Below are 21,910 nucleotides of genomic sequence, written 5' to 3'. Positions count from 1 at the left end.
AGAATTAACATGCCTGAGCTTCTTTGGTTGGTGCTAATGGCTCCCATTGACCTTTAGAATCTGTATCGTTTATTGCAGCAATGGAAAACTGAAACAAAAAAAAAATCATTCAATGTTACTGAAGTTAATTCAAGCTTTTCATGAAAATGAATTGAATTGAAAGAGAGAGAGAGAGAGAGAGAGAGAGAAGAATTAGTCTCACCATGATTGAAGAGTAAATAGTTCAGTGCAAAGGTTTTAAGAAAGGTTTTTGGTTTCGCGTTCCATCAATTTTTCTACAAGTTCTGTTATAAACTGGAAAAGACTAATAAGGAGTTTCAACTTCGAAGAGAGAATGTGAAAGTAACACTGATTATAAATTCAAGCCCAAATATTGGCCCAATGAATTTTACCATTTCTCGTTTACAAACATTGGATTAGTGAATAGTAATTTTCATTGTATAAAGAGCAACAATATGCTACAGCAGGACAGTTGCAATGAGAATGAGGAAATTAATGGTTTGGGGCCGTTAAAGAGTTAAATCAATAACTTTGCACAGATTCTTTAGAGCATTTCCAATGGGGGTGTAAACCATATAGAATAGAAAGTTTACACTCTAATTGTCAAAAAACTCTATCCAATGGGGGCTATTAGTTGATAGAAAGGGCAGGAAATTCCCAATCTCCCTAATAAATAGTCCTTACGACACTTGAACACAACGTCTGAACAAAAAAAACATTCGGACGTCACTTGGAGTGTCGTCTCTATCTATTTATAAAGTCACAATTTGAAAATTTTAAAGTGGGACGACACTTACTTTAAAGATAGACGTCACTTCAAGTGTCATCCGAGTTTAAAATTGAACTTTTTTGCACTTCTCCGTTGGAAACAATAGAGAATGGATATTTATGGACTATACAATAATTTGTAATTAGAGCTATAAAATCCTAATGGCATCTAGATGGAGCCTATGTAGAGGTATAATTTTACACCCTCCATTAGAGATGCCCTTAACAAATTATGTAAGGATTTAGCCATTTAGATATAAAATTATAGTAATTTTGGCAGTAGAAGTATAGAGTTTGGTTCATTTTGTATTTTACTTTCACCACTCCATATCAGTAAAGAGGCATAAAACATCAAAAGAAAATTTTAGCTCTAGGTTTTGCCTTTCAAAATCATTGACGCAAAGAAGACTTGATTAGTTGATTATCGTACGAATAAAATTTCTTTAATTTAAGGGGTTTTAAAACTTTGGTCATCCTAATAATATAGGCTTTGGTCCAAATTTTATCATTTATTAGACTTTGATCCTCCTGACCGTGAGTCAGCCCTAGTGACTAACATGTGGCATTGTGGCGTTAGTCTATCTCTTACTTTCTTCTAATACCCAGAGTGCCCTTTACGTACGCACACATGAATCTTTGAAAGAACACATAAATTAGTTTTTAGTCCCTCTGTAAATATCTTCGTTTAGACTTTAGTCTTTCTAAACTAAATTTTTTAAATTGTTGATATTTTGTTAAAGGCACAAGAAAATTTGGATATTTTATGCTAATTCCTATTACATAAATTATATTATAAATAGGTTGTTTAGTTCACCCACTTTTTAACCAACACAAGGTGAAGATTGGCCTTATAAACGGTTGTAGCAACTGAGCACCTAAATATACTTACACAATGTGTTCACGCTACATTCTATATTGTTGAGGTACAATTCTATGCCACAATGCGACACCTGAATAACTAAGGCGAAGCAAGGGTGCTAGCCCTTAGCGTTGCCGCATGATAAAACCTAAGTCTATTTCATCTTACACTACTTATTGTACCTAAGCAATCAAGCATGTCATAATATGACCCTCGCTCCTTTCTCCAGGCTTGAGCTCTAGGTGCTAAAATTAAGCTAATGACAGCTTCAGTGAACCTCCATTACAACCCATATATATTCTCTTTAAATTGAATTTTTGTTTCTTTACAATGCTAAGTCTTGAGCATATAAATGAATGTTTATTATATGTGCACAATAGATAATTGATCGAGTACAAGTTTCTCCTCCCAATCTTATAAGTGCCCCCAAAGTTACAGTTTCCTTTTATGAGGGCATGTACCATAATAAAAGCATATAATTTGACTTAGGGTGCCTTGCAACCAACAAATAGGCTAGGTGACAATGAAATGCTACACCATTTCTTTTTGTGTAAGATTATCCAAGAGACTACAAGCTAAGTCAACCATACATGTTGGCGTGTAGGGAAGTTAAAGCTATGTTAGATGTTCTCTCAAGGGCTCTTAGTTGTTAATCCTCTCATCTTCAACTAGCTCTTAACTTCCAATGTTTGCTTCAGGTTAATGATATTGATGGTTGAGTTGCAGCCAACCGTAGCCACCTTGAACTAACCTTCTTCCCACAGTAGGCAATCTTGATAGAAAGTAATTGTTTGCCAATACAAATGACCACAAATATAAAAAAAAATTAGTTTAGTAGGACTAAAGTCTAAATGAAGATATTTACAAAATGGCTAAAAACAAATTTATGTGTTCTTTCAAAGACTTACGTGTGTGGCACGTTAAGGGCACTCTGGGTATTAGAAGAAAGTAGGAGATAGACTAATGCCACATGTTAGTTAACGGGGCTGACTCACGGTCAGGAGGATCAAAGTCTAATAAACGATAAAGTTTGGACCAAAGTCTAATACCCCTATTATTAGGAGGATCAAAATTTAAGAAACCTTTAATTTAAAGGTTAAAATATCTCAACTGATCAGAATAGAAACAAAATACTAGCATATGGTGATCCACTATACCCTGTGGGCTAAGGATCATTTGTTCACGTTCCATAAGTCACAGCCTCGCTCTCAACATGTATGGAATTTTTAGATGCATGTAGATCCATTCATCCACTAACACTTGAAAATGAGTAAACAAAAACAAAAAGTGTGGATCCACCATCAACGATATATGAGATAGACTATCAATTTCACGTTCCAAGCTACAAGTACTTCATATGCACACCTAATGCATCTAAAGATGCTCCACTTCGGCCATGCATCCCAACTACCCTTCCAAGAGCAGCAAAGTAAAGTATGTGCCTATCTCACTTCCAAATGGTCCATATTTTCCCTTGCTTGAGAAGAATGTAAGTGAGCTCACTGCATCAAGCCCTCCATTTCCGGCCAAAGGTCCATAGAACACTAGGTTTCATCATAAATTCACTCGGGATACTCCAATTTGATATGCAATGAAAAAACACTAGTGTAAGATAGGAGCATCCAACATGATACATGGGTTCTCTATATAATAATTATAACACGGACACAAAAACGAAAGCAAACTTCTATAAACAAAAGGGTGGAAGTGTCTGTTAAAGTGTGAAAAGATTACCACGAGTTCAATTTTCAGAGGACAATGAGGGGTCGTTTGTTTTTCTGAGCCTTTGAATGTTGAATGCTAAAAGGCCCACCCTATGAATGCTGATTGCTAAACTCTAATAAACATGTTTGTTTTTTGTCAGAATGATCTGACTTTGAGTGCTGAATATAAATCATGTGGACAATTTTATCCTTGTTATCTATTTTGAATACAAACTTGATTGTTTATAAAACCAAAAAATCGGGAAATTTTTTAATAGAGTTTATTTTGTTTATTCAACTTTGAGCACTTGTATGACAATAATTTAATTGGCTATATAAAATTTAATAAATAATCTATTTCATTTGTTTATATAAGTCAATATGAAACACAAAACATTTTTCAATTTTAAACAATTAAATTTTGAACTTGGAAATAATAAGACACCAAACAACTTTATTTATTGGTTTGCACGCCATTCCCACAAGTGATTAATTAAGCGTTGTTCTAATTCTCTATGCTCAGCTCGATTGTGCATGTGAGCTAAACGTTGCAGGACTCTTATAAATTCAACATTACTAGTGTCTCGTTCAACAACAATATGTGGGACAACCAGGGGCGGATGTAAAGGTTGGCTGACAGGGGCTGTAGCCCCCCCCCAAACTTCTCCCAAAAAAAAAATAGTAGTAGGAATACTAGCCGTCTAGCCCATAGGCCCACAAGTGACAAACACACACAATTCCAGTTTGACCGTCCTGTTTGTTTGCTGTTCCCACTTCCCAACTTCCTATTAGCGAAAACAAAGAAAAAAAAGAAATCACAACTCACAATAGAGGCCCACCGCCCACAAGTCACTATCTGTCTATTCCACTTTCTCACAATTTACAATCAGAGATTCTCCAAAAAGTAAAACCGAACAAAAAAAACCAAAAGGTCAAAAAAAAAAAAAAACTGAAAGTTCGTTACTTTGTGTCGCACACTCGTACAGACGGTACTATTCACAAAAGAAAATTTTGTTCTATATTATTATCTTCTTCCAGTCGGCAGTTCCAATTCCGCGCCTAATCTATTTATCATTTTATTTCATATTCGGCTATTCATTAGCTAAGGACTAAGGTAAATTGTTTTGTATTATGCCTATATTTTTTATTTCGTTATTGTTTTTCAATTTTCAAATACTAATGTGTTCTCTATTTGACTTATTGCCTTGTTAACTTATAGTTTATATTGGAGTATTAGATTGTCATTTAATTTTTTGTCTTATTTAATTAGTTGAATATTATTGTAGTTATTATTGTATTTTTTTTTTTTTTTTTAGTATAGAGCAAACTATTGATTATGAAATTATTATGATTTATCTTAGGTAAGAATGTCTGAACATCAAGCTCGTATGAAAATGAAAACCATGTTTTCCTTCTTTAAACCTAAAGATGTCACCCCAGAAAATGATGTAACTTCTACATCATCTAGTCTTGATATTTCAAGACTTGATAGAGATGGCCAACCTCCTTCACAAGTTCAAGTTGTTGAAATTGAGCAAGTTGAACCTTCTCCTCAAGCCCAAAGAGTTAGTGTTGAAGAAGTTGACTCCACATCTTTATTTGAACGTGATCCAGGTAAACGTACTCCAATATATAATTACCTGGTTAATCAACAAGATGATGTTCGACGAGCTTTTCTTGGAAAGGCGTTGGTTACTTGAACTCGGTGAGAAAGAGTATCCATCCACCATATTCGAAAGCAAACTCGCCCGGTTCAACTCCTCTTGGTTCACACTATTTCCTTGGCTAGAGTACTCACTCCATACGGATAGAGCTTATTGTTTTCCATGTTTTATATTTGAAACAAAATCACCAAGCCGGCCCCGCATTCACTGTTGAAGGTTTTAAATGTTGGAAGAAGATTAATAATGGAAAGAAGTGTTCCTTTTGCAACATGAAGGAGGTCCATGCTCACCTCATAGGTCGGCGATGATAGCTTGTGAAAATTTCATGAATCCTTTTCTCGACATATAGATAATATGTTAAATACATTATCTAAAGAAGAGGTTGTTAAGAACCGTTTGCTAGTCAAAGCTATTCTTCAGTGTATTCAATTTCTTGCACTACAAGGGATTTCTTTTAAAGGCCATGACGAGTCCAAAAAGTCAAAAAAATGGTGGAAATTTCAAAGGGAGTGTTGGGATTTGCAAAGTGATGTTGAATGACAAGGTTGCAGAATTATTAAAAGATGCTCCGAGAAATGCCACATATACCTCACATTCAATTCAAAAGACACTTTTGCATATCTATGCCGATAAAGTGAGAGAGAGAATTTGTGAGGAAATTGGTGATGCAAAATTTTGTGTCCTTGTTGATGAAGCACAAGATAATTCAAACAAGGAGCAAATGGCGATTGTCCTAAGATTTGTTGATAGAGGTGGTTTTGTTAGAGAGTATTTTCTTGGTATTGTTAGTGTTAAAGACACTTGTGCTTTAACTTTGAAAGAAGCTATATGCAATATCCTTGCTCGCCATAATTTGCATATTATAAATATGAGAGGTCAAGGTTATGATGGTGCTAGCAATATGCGTGGTCAATGGAATGGATTACAGGCATTGTTTCTGAAGGAGTGTCCATATGCATATTATGTGCATTGCTTTGCACATCGTCTACAACTTGCTCTAGTTGCGGCTTCTAAAGATGTTTCGATGTTTGGTTATTTTTTCCAAGTTGGCTTCTATTGTTAATCTTCATGTTGCTCTGCCGAAAACAGGAGTTGGAAGATACTCGGAAAAATGAAATTGATATCTTTGGTAGCTAGTGGTGAACTTGTTCTTTGGAAAAGGAGCTAATCAAGTTTCTACTTTGCAACGAGCAGGAGATACTAGATGGAGTTCTCATTTTGCTTCGGTTTGTAGTCTGAAAGAGATGTTTGATTCAATTTGTATAGTTCTTGAAAGCGCCATGAAGAACGGGTCAAGCAACTCTATGGAGAAGCTAAAGGTGCTATTCTTGCAATGAAAAGTTTTGAGTTTGTCTTTCTTTTTCATTTATTGCATAAGACTATGGGAATTACTAATGTCTTGTGTAAAGCCCCGCAAGAAAAGTCCCAAGACATTTTAAATGCTATCGGCTTAGTCTCCAAAGATTTAAAGCACTTCTTCAAGAATTAAGAGGATCTTCTTGGGACGCTTTCCTTAGTGATGTGATTTTGTTTTGCAAAAACATGACATTGATATGCCTCGATATGGGTGCTCGACACACACATGGCGGTACAGTCGTTCTTGCCCAGAAAGATTACATTACGGTTGAGCACCACTACCGCGCCGAAGTTATTTAATGTTTGTAATAGATTACCGGTTGGTGGAATTAAATAACAGATTTCCGTAAGAAACAATAGAGCTTCTTTATCTTAGTTCGCTTTGGATCCGAAAGATGCTTTTAAGTCCTTCAAAGATTGATGACATTTGCAAACTCATGAGAAAAGTTTTATTGTGGAGACTTCACTTAAACAAGAGATACATCTTTTGAGAAGTCAACGCAACATTACAAACTTGATGTGCTCAAGCATCCTCTTTTTCGAAGTTGTCTACCATCTCCGAATTATGTCAAAGACTAGTTGAAACAAGAAAGATCAATATCTATTATTTGATTGATAGATTGATTCGCCTTGTCTTGACACTTCTGTTTTCCACGGCAAGAACTGAGCCAGCATTCTCGGCTATGAAATTGCTCAAAACACGACTTCGTAACAAGATGGGGGATGAATTTCTTGCAGATTGCATGACTATTTACATTGAACGGGAATTTGCTAAAGAAGTTGATTTGGATGCAATAATAGATGTATTTGATAAGAATCCACGCAGGTCAAAACTTCACTAGTGTGATGCTAATGTGCTATGTTATTCTTGCACATTTCTTTGTTATATTTGTCTAGGTCTATAGTGAAAACACTATTTTGTCCATTTTGGGTAAGGTAATAAAAGCGATAATTCTTTTGTTTATCAATGCTAGTTTATTGGTATTGGTTCCTAAAAAAATCTTTAAAGGTTAACTCCATGGCAGCCCCCCCTTATCTAAAATCCTAGATCCGCCCCTGGGGACAACAGCCTCTTCATAATTATAGTTCCTAAGCTAGTAGGTGGTAAATCTTCAAACTCTTTTGCATGCACATATGTATGTCTTTCTTCTTCCACAATCATGTTATGCATAATTATACATGCTGACATAACATCCTGTACATTTTTCTCCCATAGGTGAGCTCGACCCCTAACAATGACAAATCTTTTTTGAAGAACTCCAAATGCTCATTCAACATCTTTCATGTAACACTCTTGCATCTATATAAAAAATTGTTCTCTTTCACCTCTAGGTTTTTTTATCGCTTTCATTAGTGTAGACCATTTAGGATATATACCATCCATCAGATAGAAAACAATGGTGTAGTTTCTACCCATGAGAGTGTAGTTTGTAGGAGGGGTAAGAGCAAACATGAGATTATTGAAAAGAGTAGAGCACCACAAAACATTAACGTCATTATTAATACCTGGTAGGCCAAAGTAAGCGTGTCATATCCACATATCGTAAGAAGCAATTGCCTCGAGTACGATGATTGCAACTTTATGTCTTCCAGTGTATTGTCCTGCCCACTCTGTTGGACATGCTTTCCAAGTCTAGTGCATACAGTCGAGACTACCAAACATTCCTGGAAACCCCCTTAAATTAGCTCAGCAACGTTAAGCAACCTTACAATGTCCTCCAGGTTTGGTTCTCTCAAATATTCGGGACCAAATGCCTCCACTATATGTTGGCAGAACAATTTTACATATAAGAGTATGGTTGATTTAGCAATGCGAAAATACTGATCCAGTAAATCAGCTGGGGTTCCGTAAGCTACCGTTTGCAACGCACACAACATTTTTCCTCGAGACGACAATCCGACTTTACCAGCTGCGTCATATTTCTTCTTCCAAACATCACTATGTTGCTTTAGGCGACTCCTAATCTTCAAGAATAGCTGACTACTCATTCGGTTGCGACTGTTGAAAATGCCTTCATTATATGTGGGATTCGGACCAAAGTAATCAGCCTTTAGACGAGTATTGCCCATGGCTCTATTATGGTTACGATACTTGATTGCGTCCTGCAATAGACCCTAGACGGGGACTTTCAGGTTGAATGACATTATTATAGATAGCAACCGCTGCAGCAAGATTTGCTTGGATGTCATTAGCTGTGGTATCCAAAAAATCTTGATCTTGTTGGTAAAATTGAAGAAAACAATTTCTTCGATTAATAGCATTATTGTCTTCATTATCAGAAGAGCTTGAAGAATGATGATGAGAAGGACCAGCTCCAGAGGCCATTTTTCTTAAGGTTATACAAGAAAGAGAAAATAATGAATGGAGTAAGAAGGTACATTGGAATGGTATATGTTTAGGCTTGTTTTTATAGACAAATGAAATCTAAAATTGAGGTCCAAATTTTTTGAGAATAAGATTTTGGAGATTGGAGCGAGTGCCACATTTATTTCCTTGGAGTGAGTGCCACATTTATTTTCTGACTTGGAGCGAGTGCCACATTTATTTCCTGACTTGGAGCGAGTGCCACATTAATGATTTTTTAGTTATAAATACATATCCATTCTCATCATACAATTCACACATTTCTCATTCTGTTTTGAACCAACAAAAAACAAAATCTCATTCTCTAAGTTTTATTCTCATTTAGGATTAAGCTTGTTTTATAGCAAAGTCTTATAGGAAATCGTCATTTAACCCAATGGAAGACACAATTTTGATTGAAGCATGGTTACAGTTCTCTATTGATCCAATTACCAAGATCAACCAGTCCTATAACATGCTATGGGATAATATTGCGAATCACTACGAGACAGAGAGATTAAAATTATATTATATTCATCGAACCAAGAAAAGCTTGGAAGGTCATTGGGGAATTATCAACAAAGCTATAACTTTGTTTCGTGGTTGTGTCCATTAAGCTGAATTTTTTAACATTTCTGGAGCAAACGATACACATATTGTAAGTATTGATTGTAAATTCACTAGTATTGTTAAATTTAATTTGTATTTCATTTTGTGTTATAGTTTGTATAATTTTTCTTAATAGATTGCACAAGCAAAACAGATGTATGTCGAAAGGTCAACGGGTCACAAAAATTTCACCATAGATCACGCATGGGAACTATTGAAAGACAACCAAAAATGGGTTCCACATGAAGTCCCACCGACACCTGGCATCTCCATTAACAATATGAATTTCACATCACCCGCATCGGTAAACATTGGTGTCGAGACTGGGGCAACACCTGATTCCGGTATGCCAGGAAATTCTTCATCGACAAGGGTACGTGGGCGAGACAAAGCAAAACAAGTGAAAATAATTGAATTACAAAATGCACCCAGCCTGAAGAATATTATCGACGAGCGATGAAGGTCATTGAAGACTCGCGTGACCGTGAGAAAAAAGCCTATGAAGTTTACGAATCTAGTGAAAAAAATTCTTCACGTGGTAAAAATAAAGAGAATGAGCCAACCCTCGCAAGATTGGAGTGGGAGTAAAAAATCATGAGTACAAATACTTCAGATATGACACCATAAGGGAAAATGTATTATAAGGGGATGAAACGCCAAATTAACCTGGACATGCAAGCACGTATGTTTGGTGTATCAAAGAACCTAACTTCACCGAATGCGATGAAGATTTCGATTGAAATTGAATATATTTTGGAAGTGTTGTATTTATTTTATGTTATTTTAACTTGTGTGTGTTGTAATAATGGAATGTGTTTTTTTTTTTATGTTATGTAATTTGTTTTATTTTATAATTGTCAATTAATTTGGAAAATTTTGTTTTAATTACACAAAAACACCGCAAAATTAAATTAAATTGAGTAATAGGATACATCCGTAATAAAATAGAAATAGTGGGGGTAGTGTAGTAATTCATTGTTCTCATAATTACCATGTGATTTAGTGGGGCTGGGACACTTTTCAAACCACTCCATTTCAAATGGCGTGGTATAAAATTGTATTTTGCATTCCACGCCACTTCAAGTGACGCCGTTTATTTCTCAATAATACTCTTTATATATAGAGAGTATTATAGAGATAGGGGGCAAAAACCACCACCACTCTCTCCGCTTTTGAGGAAATGGAGAGTAATTGCACCCAGCCTTAGGTTTTTTTCTTTTTTCTGTTCTACCAATCAATTGGTATAGGGAAATGGGGTTTAAATCCTTCGCGCTCATGCGAGAGTGCTCACTCTTAAATTGTTCAAGCTATGATAGGCTGCCATCTAATTAAGGAGGTAACTTTGCTACAATCGTGTGTTTGGCATGTGGCTTGCCGCTTACCTTCAGCCTCCAGTACAATTTAACTGGCATAGATTTTGGAAACATTAGTCCACCTCTTCTTTAAATGTAACTGGACAAGATCAGTGAGTTCTCTATAAGAGATTGGCTGGATAGAATCATGTTGTGGTGTAACAGTAAGTGCTATTGCTGGTACCCACGCATACACATCCACTTTGTTACAGAATCTCCAAGATACTAGGAATGAAGCCAAGTTTGACAGGAAGGCTGCTAACAGGGAGAGGGTCCTTAGAAAAAGCATGTCAGAAGCGCAACCAATAATTAATGCTGTCAAGCATCAAGAGAAGATCCTTCTATATTCTGCCCCCCCCCCCCCCTCTCTCTATCTTATACTAATTAATCCAGATGACCTGGATATCTATTCCCAGTTTTCCCCAATGATCAATGATTGTATACTAATCAGGTTTTATGCCTCTTATACTAGGGACATTGGGTGGGCTGGAACAGTGAGAGGGACAATGTAGGAGCAACAGTAACTCAGTAAGAAAGCTAAAGGCTGAGGAAGCAGAAATGCACATTCAAAAATTGCACAAAAATTGCAGATTCAACCTTGTTATTGAATTCCTTCCGAAGCTTCAAAAAAAATGCACGTACGATATAGATTTATAGAACAGGGCAGCGAAATGCAAAAAGATAGGATCTTTAAAAGGTTCTAACATCCAAACTAAACTTGAACCAAGTGAAGATAGAAAATCTATGAAGGACCGAAATGAACAATAGGCAGACAAACGTTAGAAATTCAATTTTTACAATGACAGAAGAAACTACAACTCTTCACAACATGAAGAACACATGCCAAGAAAGATTATTTTAGCTTTATATGGTTCCACATCAATATAATGCTCTCTTTTTGCTTTGAGAAATGGTTAGAAGAAAAATGAGCCTTTGAGTCAGATATCCCACTCCGCTTGTCCGTGGAAACGTCTTCCTTAAACATTTTGGCATCAACACCTTTAAGATCACTATTTTTTACTTTTAAATTAGCCCCTGAGGTCCCAGCTTCAGCTCTGCAAGCAATTTGGCTGGCGTTTTCATTTTCCTTGTTATATGAGTGAGTGCACCTTGCAGCCATGGTAGCTCTTTGTTCTTGGTGTTGAAGTGCATTAGCTGTAAATTAGATTATAATAATTCGGGAAGATAGAACGAAAACCAGCGAGTAACAAAGAAAAGAAGAGGCATTACCATGCTTTTCTTTTTCCTATATATCTTCATATGACAAAGAAATTGCTCATATGATTTCTGCAACTCCTAGCTGGCTCTGCAAGACTGTTCAAGTGGTTTAGACAAAGATACTGCTTCAGTGGAACAATTACTGATATCATTGAGGAAAAGAAGTAAAGTTAAGTGTCAAAAAAGTATTATCTGATAAAAGACCACAAGGGACATGATGGTGTTGGGGATTACACCAATACCAATCGGTTCCCCCACTACACAGATAACTTGTATGAACACACTTCAACTCTAGATAAATCTCAAATATCACAAACTACCTATACTAACATGCCCAACTCGCTAAACAACTATCAACAACAAATAATAATGTAAAGCAGTTAAACAACAAACCACAACACAAAGATTTACCGTGGTTCGGCCAATGATGCCTACTTCCACAAGAGCCGTTCTTAATAAAATGGGAAGGAAGATTACAATCTCTCCTTTCGGTCTCTCACCTTACTAGATCACTCTTATCTCTTTCTGTGGTTGTATCTCTCGTAAAGGTTCTCTTTTGTTTTAGTCCGATTCCAATCCTTTCCGACTTGTTTGGTTCTCGTTAGGTTAGGTTTTCCAAAACCTTGATTTTTGGTTTTATCTCCAAAACCAAATTCGCGGTATCTTGTAGCAAGGGCCCACGAAAAAATATGCTCGAAAGCGCTGGGCGCTTCACTCGAGCGCGAAGTCGCTGAAGGCTGACTGACGACTGAAGCGGGGCGCGCCACTTTGAGCTGGTCGCCTCTATGTTATCGGAGCTCGAAGCGCCGAAGTCGCGCTTTATCGAGCTGGCGCTGGCCTCGACTTCAGGCGATGCCGAATTTGCCCGTTCTTCCTCTCGTTTCTCTCCTCATGTGAGGGATAACTAACAATCTCCCCCTCCCGAACGGTGAGGGGGCTACCTCCATGCAATTACCAAATCAACAGGAGGAGGTGTCGCCATTCCGCAATAAGACAAAGAACATCAAACTTACCTTTCGGTAAGACTTTGGTCATCATATCCGACCCGTTCTTGTCGGTATGGATCTTCTCGATACACAAATGCTTGTCTTCGAAAGTACTTCTAATCCAATGATAACGCGTGTATGTGCTTGGATCTAGAATGAAAACTCGGATTCTTGCTCAAGTGGATGGCGCCTCGACCATCACATGTAACTACAAACTGTTTTCGCTTTTTAGCCCTAGTTCGTCGAAGAACCTCTTCATCCATAGCAACTCTTTGCAACACTCGCTGGCTCGCAATATACTTCGGCTTCAGAAGTGGAGAGGGCAACACACTTTTGCAACTTAGATTGCCAAGAAACCGCTCCCCGCAAAAGTAACCGGATAACCTGAGGTGGACTTCATCGAGTCAACATCACCGCCATGTCCAGATCGGTGTAGCCTTCAAGTAAGGGCTTACTTCCACCAAAGCACAAACATGATTTGGAAGTGCCTTTGAGATATCTCAATATCCACTTAACACCTTCCCAATGCTCTTTACCCGGATTTGATGTAAATCGCTTACCACCCCAACGGCGAAAAGCAATGTCCGGTCTAGTACACACCATGGCATACATCAAACCGCCCCCATCTGCGGATGCATAAGGAATCTTTTCCATCCGACTCGCTCATGCTCACCCTTAGGACACATCTCTTTGGTCATGCTGAACCGCCACCAAGCGGATTAACCGATCGGGTTTTCATTGATCCATGTTGAATCTCTTCAACACCTTTCTCAATGTAGCTTTTTGAGAAAGCCACAACTTTCCACTCTTTTTCATCACGAGTGATCCGCGATCCCAAGTATCCGCTTTGCTTGACCCAAATCCTTCATCTCAAAGGACTTACTCAAGTCTTTCTTCATTTTGATATCTTGTTGATGTTTGGGCCAACTATCAACATATCATCCACATACAAAGAATAAGCACTATGAAATCCCCATCCGGAAATCTCTCAACAAACGCGACAATGATCTGGAAGCGGACTTCTTGTATCCTTGCTTCACCATAAAGGAATCAAACTTTATGTACCAATCGTCTCCGGTGCTTGCTTCAATCCATACAAGCTCTTTATCACTTGCATACTAGGTGCTCCTTGCCTTTGACCTCAAACCCTCGGGTGGTCCATGTAGACATCTTCTTCAAGGTCTCCATGAAGAAAAGCCGTCTTAACATCTAGTCGCTTCAACCTCTAGGTTCATACTTGCGGCCATACCCAATACCACCCGGATAGAAGTCATCTTCACTACAGAGAGAAAATCTCATCAAAGTCAATCCCTTTCCTTTGACCGAATCCCTTCACAACAAGGCGAAGCCTTTGTGCCTTGGGTGAGATTATTCTCCCCTCATGCTTGACTTTGTATATCCACTTATTCTTGAGAACTTTTCCCCGTGGGTTTCTCAACTAACTTCATAAGTGTGATTCTTATGCAAAGAATCCATCTCGTCATGCATGGCCTTCAACCACTTTTCTTTTGTCGTACCTTCAAGTGCCTCTTGATAGTACATAGGTTCTCCACCATCCGATAGTAGCACGACGATGTGGTGGATACCGGGTTGAAGCTAGTCTCTCTCTGTCCGACCTCCTTGCCCCATCGGCCGGGTGCCTCGGGAGGATGCACTTCGCTTTGCTCGGTGGTGGTTCATGCATCTCATCGCATCTTCTATACCAATAGGTTCTATCCCATCATGAAAGCAATAGATTTCATCATGAGCTTCAAACTCATGGTTCTCTCGTGATTCTCAATGCCTTCGCGACGTTCCACGGTAGGGAACTTCCGGTTCAATCAACAAGGTCATTGGTGAAAGCTTGTAGCTTCACCCTCCTCAAAGTCCGCTATGGTTTGGTCTTCTAAGAACACAACATCTCGACTTCGGATTACCTTCTTGTTAATCGGATCATAGAGTTTGTAACCAAACTTTTCATCTCCATAACCCAGAAAAATGCACCGCTTGGCTTTGTCATCAAGCTTGGATCTCTCATCCTTCGGAATATGCACAAATGCCCCGCACCCAAATACCCCAAGTATCCATAATCAACATCTCGCCCGACCACTCTCTCGGATAATCACTATTCAGAGCTTTTGCGGGTGACACAGTTGATCACATGCACTAACAGACGCATTGCTTCTACCCAAGAGTTTCTAGGTAGCTTAGAGTGAGATAGCATGCATCTTATCCTCTCTACAATGGTACGGTTCATTCTCTCGCTATTCCATTCTCATTTGCGTGTGTCTTGGGAACGGTCCGCTTCATGATTTAATCCCATGACTCGCAATACTCTTCAAATGGCCCAATGTACTCACCCCCATTATCCGAGCGAATACACTTCAACAACTTCCCAGCCTCTTTCCACCATGCCGTGGAATTTTCAAACACGCCAAGTACTTCATCCTTGGTCTTCGTGACTATAGGCCCATATCTTTCTTTGACGCATCATCAATGAATGTCAAGAAGCACGGCCCCCCGCGGGACTTCACTCTCATAGGACCACATAAGTCCGGTGCACTAGTTCAAGGACGTTGTCCTTTTCGTGAGACGGGAATCTTTGGAAAGACACCCCGTGTTGCTTTCCTACCAAACAATGAGTACATGTACTTAAATGTGTACCTTTAATGTCCGGCATGGCCTTTTGCTTAGCAAGAACTTCCATCCCTTTTTATGCCCATGTGACCGCGTCTCTTGTGCCACAGATTCGGATGAAGCTTCTTCTTCTACACAGATTCGCTTCGCTTTTACACAAACTAGCCCGTGTTTTGTAAAGAGAGCAAGTTTTCTTTTTCCGGCGGCCGCTACAATGGAACCCTCTTTCGGTTTCCATACCCCGCTACCAAACGAGTTTACAAAGTTATCATCATCTAATTTCCCCAAATTAAATTAGGCTTTAACCGTATGTCGGGGACATGTCTTACATCCTTGAGTGTCAAGGTGTAGCCGACATTGGTTTCTACATGAACATCTCCAATGCCTATAATCTTCGAGGGACGCCATCGTTACCCATCCTCACTTCACCATATTCACCACAACCGTAGGTAGTGAAGAATCCCCTCGCGGCGGTGTGACGCGGATAGGATGCTCCCTCGTATCTATCACCCACTCAGATCCCCGACATGAGGTACTCGGACAAAGACACACCACACCGACACAATTCCCACTAGGTCGCCGACTAGTGCGGTGAAGTATCTCGCGTGTTTCCGCCTCCGCACCATGTCTTCATGTACACGCTTATTCTTTCTCATCCCTCTTCGTTCTTTAGACTCATATCCGGAAGTGGCCTTTGGTGGCACAATAGTAACATTGCCTCTCCGCCTTTTAGGAGTTCTAGCTTCACCCCTAGATTTACTTCGCCATCACCTCTAGAACGAGATGGTTTTTTCGCCGACCTCTCCCCGTTTCTCGTGAAAAGGACCTCCGAAGTTAGAAGAGTCGCTCCTCAGACTCCTTCTAGTCTCCTCATTCAACAAAGAAGTGGTAGCCATCTCCATGGTAACAATTCCATCCTTGGTCGCTCCATGTAGAGAAACCGCTAATGTCTCTCCCAACTTTAGCAGAGCCTAATAGAAACAAAGCCTCAACTTCGCCTCCCAAATTGATCTTCATCAAATGCATCCGATTGATGATATTCTCAGACTTCATTAAGATCTTTCGGACATTGAAGAACCTTCTTGGTACTTCGTGGTTCCGCAAACTTCTTAACGACTAGCACTTTGTTTCCACCGACTTCCTCTCATAAAGGTCTTCGAAGTTTCTTCCATGACCAAGCGTCAGTGTAGTCTCGGGGCCACATGGTGAAAGACATCGGCGTCTATCCATTGTCGAATGTACCCAATAGCTTTTTCGTCAAGCTTTTTCCATTCAAATTTCATCGCCTTTTCTCGGTTTTACTCCCTCATTCTCAATGGGAAGTGCCAAGTCCCTTGCGGTATAGCAAGTCTTCCATCTTGGCTTTCCGGATGGTGTAGTTCTTCCTATTCGGACTCATCATACGAAAGTGTTCACGGAATGGTCCATCTCTACAAGTTATTTAACCTCAAATCTTCTCTCGTGAATTTCACAAACACCTTCCGACAAAGATTCGGATAACACCCTAAAGCTATTCTAACCAAGGCTCTGATACCACTTGTTGGGGATTACACCAATACCAATCGGTTCCCCCACTACACAGATAACTTGTATGAACACACTTCAACTCTAGATAAATCTCAAATATCACAAACTACCTATACTAACATGCCCAACTCGCTAAACAACTATCAACAACAAATAATAATGTAAAGCAGTTAAACAACAAACCACAACACAAAGATTTACCGTGGTTCGGCCAATGATGCCTACTTCCACAAGAGCCAGTTCTTAATAAAATGGGAAGGAAGATTACAATCTCTCCTTTCAGTCTCTCACCTTACTAGATCACTCTTATCTCTTTCTGAGGGTCAGATCTCTCGTAAAAGGTTCTCTCTTTGTTTTAGTCTGGATTCCAATCCTTCTGACTTGTTTGGTTCTGTTAGGTTAGGTTTTCCAAAACCTTGATTTTTGGTTTTATCTCCAAAAACCAAATTCGCGGGTACTGTAGCAAGGGCCCACGAAAATATGCTGGCGCTGGGCGCGCACTCTGGAAAGCGAGAAGTCGCAATAAGGGGAAGGACATCGGGCTGGGCTGGCCACTTTGAGCTGGTCAGCTCTATGTTATTGGAGCTCGAAGCGCGAAGAAGTCGCGCTTCTATCGAGCGCTGGCGCTGGCCTCGACTTCAGGCGATGCCGAATTTGCCCGTTTCTGTCCAGCTCCAGTTTCTCTCCTCATGTGAGGGATAACTCCAACAGATGGTGTCCTTGAAACAAATTTTTCATATGCAACAGACTCAGTACCACATGTTTTTAAGACTCCACATCGTAATCTTCAACTACAAAAGTGCTAAAGAAGTACAATGAAGTAGGACATTCTGAAGGCATTATAACAAATCTTCTCATCACACACTGAAATATGTCAACTCTCAAAATTTATGTGAACCTTTTGAGAAAGTCATTGAAGTATGCAGAACATAATGCAGAACATAAGATTCAAGTTCGAAAATTATATATAGAGACGTGGGAATCGAGTTTGAAATAAAGAGACGTAGGAAAATATCATATCATATAATGTATTCTAATCTACCCAATTAAATTAATCGAGCAATAGTAAATTGGTGCACCATTTCTTACCATTTCTCGCCATCAGTTTTAGTTCTGTCTTCGATCTAATAGTCACCTGGCTCAATCAAGTTGTTTGGCAATTAAAGTTTTATCAGAGTCAATGAGGTATTGAAACCTTGTGCCGCCCCACCTGAAGGGGTGATCAAGTGTATACAATCAAGTACAAATTCAGATTCATCGGATTGTTCTCATAAGCTTAAATTTTGCAATGAAGATAGTGACAGTGTAATTTAAACTACACAACATTAATAGCTCAGCAGTCAGCTGTGGTGCACAATGCTTGGCCACTACATCAAGATAAGAGAGAGTCAATCATCAGTGTAAAGTTGCTACGAAGTTTCTTAGAAAATCTATGCTTTCTATTAATTAAAACATACGTGGCCAAAGCCTACAGTTGGAACATCAAACCACATACGTGGATACTTAAGACTATTGAGCATTTTGTGTGTTGGAGAGCAAGAAAGCTAACAACTCACAATATACTGATAGATTAGGTTTTTTAGAAGCTCAACTCCATCTCAATCTCGAGAGAGGTGTTATTAAAAAAAGATGAAATATGCAAAGAATTAGTAAAAAATAAAGTGCTGAAACCTTACAATATTCCACGAATAACCACTCCCAAAGGGTTTTCATCCGTGATAGTCCGAAGTGGTCATGAACATCAAGAAACACATATTTTAGACATCTGTAATTTTGTTTCTTACTTGGCTCTTGTCATCCCCAGTGTAAGCTGTCCAGTTTTTGCACAGTTCATAAGAGGGTGTGCAAATCAAATGTGCTTGTACAATATTAAGTCCAGAGAATATATCCAGAAAAGAACATGGAAATAATGGAAGACATATATGGCTTGTAATATTGAGGGATTGATAGAGTTCTCAGGCTGAATAATGATCAATATTGACATCTTTTTTGAGGCAGAAACTTATATACCTCATGAAAGCATTAACCATTCTGACAGAACTTGAAACTTCTGCTTTTTCAAGACAAAACTCATAAACTTTGTGGCAGATTTAACTGCAGAGCGGAGGACTTCTTTGCTATTCATATAAATGCAAGAGTATGAAGAGGGTATGGGAGGGAACTCTAGAACGGAGCAGTTCCAACCATATTTTACTTCTTTTTTTGGCAGAGGATGTCACCAAAGAAGGAAATTAAACAGGTTTGCATTAAGAGATATGGTTTTACCAAAATGACAAATTGTATTTATGATCTACTCACTTGAACAGAGGTTCTGTTGAGACTCTGAGACTGAATATTGTCTGGCTTTATTCTTGCCCATCTTCATGATTTATGTGACATAGCAAAAAGCATGAATAACCACCACTTAACCCTCTGAATTAGGTCCACAACCAAAGCACTGTACATCAATTCTTTAATTCAAAGCTTCAAAACTCTGCAAAACATAATCGACTTAGAAGGGAAATTTGCAACGCAAATCAAAAACGAAAAAAAACTCTTAAAAAATGAGACAATGAAGAATCATCACATCCACTAATATGGATCATGAAACCTTCGCGTAACAATATCCAAAGAAGCGAAGATACAAATTTAGAAGACAATAATATTTTCAACATGTGGTCTATTCCAACGAAGTCCATTAAAAAATAAGACTAATATAGTATACAAAAAGTTCCACTGTAATAAGAACGAAAGTATGTTTTGTATATTGACTTAAGAACATGACAAAATATAGAATTTCAACAGAGAATATTCCCTCTCAAAATCAATCTAAACATATCTTGTTAGTGTTTGGTCATAGATTCTTCAACACTACTAAAAAAAGGGTTGTTGTGTCGGTTTTTGGTATGTCGGGTAAGTAGGAAACCGACACATCAACTTTTTGTGTCGGTTTGAGGTTTGTTTGTATTAGAATCAGGTTTGTTGCATCACTTCATTGAAAACCGACACTACAAGTTTTTCAATTGTGTTAGTTCTACTAAAACCGACACTACAAAACAAGCTGTTGTGTCACTTTGGTGAAAACTTTGAGTGTAGTGTTTTCGATGCTTCATGAGACCGACACATCAAAATTTCGGCAATGAAATGTTTAATGTATCCGGCTCCAAAAATATTTTTGTCTCTCTCCTCTTCGTCTCTTTCACACTACAAAAAAAACTCTAGCTTCATGTAAACAATGGTTTATATTTTGGGTAAATTCAATGTACCGTGGGCAATAAAAGTTCATGCCAAAGTCCAAAACCCTCTTGCTAGAAAAAAAACAAGAAAGGGATCCACTCGAAATTGTTGTGCGCTCAAGCTATTTTTCTCTGCAATTTCGAACCCTAACTTAGACTAATTAGTTTGATTCACATCGTTTTCAATTCATCTGGTAACTTTTACAAATCTGATTCTCGGTTTGTGCTTCCAAAAAGTCATCCTACTCACTTTGTGTTTGATTCACATCATTTTCAATCCATCTGGTAAGAATTTATCGTTTTTAGTTCAAAATTTATTACGAGTTTCTTTTTATTGCGATTTCAACATTTTTAAATTAAATTTCTCTTTTTTAATTCAGAACTCATGGTGCATAATCCCTGATTATCCTGCTCCTTTGAGAAATCCTAATGAGTCTTCTTGCCAATGAACTTTGAAAGGGTCGTCCTTTTTCTGTTCTTTCCTTGTTGGTTTGGGAAATTTTATTGTAGTTGTACCAATCTGAAACTTAGATTGCATCATCTATAAGTTGTCTTGTTCTTAACTTCTTAATTTGCTTAACTGAAATAATGTGTTGGTTGGGTGAAGTGGTTTAGATCGAATTAGGCAGCAACAGACATAGTAGCACATTATCTCTCACCTAGTTCAATGATATGTGCTGACTGATTACAGTCCTTGAAAACAGCTTTTGCCCTCTTACAGTACCAGCAGAGTAACAAAGATTGATAGTAAACACAAAGAGTGGAGGAAATTAATCAGCTATATGTATATACTTTCAACACGAACAGACCATTTGCTATTTTTTTTTTACATTCTTATGAGTATTCATTTATGTGCGAACAGTAGCGCTCGAAGATTGAAGATGGTTAGAGCATTTCCAATACAACTAACTTTGAGGGGAAATAATAACTTGTCACCCTTATGAGCCAAAAACAATGGCCAAATGTAAGAGTGACAATGAGAGTAGCTTTTCACTAAGTTACAATGAGGGTAACACTTGCTATTGAGATACTTGCCGACTTGTGATATTTGGACGGAACATTTTATTTTGTCTACGTTTTTTTTTTTTTTTTTTTTTCCAGACAGGATATTTCATTCCGTCCTAGCGTGTTTATTCCATTTGAATTTTAAATTCACCTTTGCATTGGGCAAATAGCTTCTCACCAAAAAAAGTAACTATGAGGGGAAATAGCCCCATGTGGCGCCTATGTGGAGGTAACAAGTTGTTGCGTGCATTGAGAATACTCTTAAAGATAGAGCGAAAGCAGGAGAAGAAGAAAGGGAACTTGTGGACAATAGAGATAATACATTTTATCTAGATAATACTTTTTATCTAGTGAAAAGACTAATAATACCTCCAAAATAGATAGTGAAATGACTACTATGCCCCTGGAATGTACACCAAAATAGTAAGATAAAATAGCAGTTTTAGAGTACACGGGATGTATTGGTGCGCAATCATCTCGTCCTTTAGTTATAGACTTTGTGGGGCAATACACCCTCACCCCTCTTTGGTTATTAGAGGACCCATATGCTGCTGGAGTCCAGGTACATGCAGCAGGCGTATGCTATATTTTGCAAAATAAAATACTTGCTAGAAACTCACAGATGAACCAAGTAAGTTCCATAACTCTTGTTGTCAAACATTAGTGAATAAACACTGCCTCATTGTTT

At 38.3% G+C, this 21,910-nt stretch overlaps 2 protein-coding genes and 1 long non-coding RNA gene across 7 annotated transcripts; 1 reads left to right on the top strand and 2 right to left on the bottom strand.

Annotated features, from left to right (window-relative positions):
- The first annotated feature begins 5,457 nt into the window (after positions 1-5,457).
- LOC147507194 (uncharacterized) lies at positions 5,458-6,057 on the top strand. The gene has a single exon (XM_086599672.1). It carries the CDS (start codon positions 5,458-5,460, stop codon positions 6,055-6,057), a length of 600 nt encoding a protein of 199 aa, XP_086455798.1.
- Positions 6,058-8,027: 1,970 nt separating this feature from the next.
- Positions 8,028-8,420, bottom strand: LOC147507193 (uncharacterized). The gene has a single exon (XM_086599671.1). It carries the CDS (start codon positions 8,418-8,420, stop codon positions 8,028-8,030), a length of 393 nt encoding a protein of 130 aa, XP_086455797.1.
- Positions 8,421-11,434: 3,014 nt separating this feature from the next.
- LOC147507192 (uncharacterized) lies at positions 11,435-19,971 on the bottom strand. Of its 5 annotated transcripts, none has more exons than XR_015217570.1 (4): positions 19,013-19,971; positions 18,092-18,812; positions 11,886-11,969; positions 11,435-11,810 (listed from the first exon to the last, which is right to left on the bottom strand). It is a non-coding gene; the product is annotated as an uncharacterized LOC147507192 (long non-coding RNA). The 5 variants fall into 5 exon arrangements; XR_015217572.1 differs by having other exon boundaries at positions 18,092-19,119; positions 19,301-19,971; XR_015217571.1 differs by having other exon boundaries at positions 18,092-18,369; positions 18,679-19,968.
- Positions 19,972-21,910: the final 1,939 nt, after the last annotated feature.

The sequence above is a fragment of the Coptis chinensis genome, chromosome 3 (genome assembly GCF_015680905.1).
Source record: "Coptis chinensis isolate HL-2020 chromosome 3, ASM1568090v1, whole genome shotgun sequence".
NCBI lineage: Eukaryota > Viridiplantae > Streptophyta > Magnoliopsida > Ranunculales > Ranunculaceae > Coptis > Coptis chinensis.
Note: the sequence above shows the minus strand (reverse complement) of the source record. Positions and strands in the feature narration are given on the sequence as shown.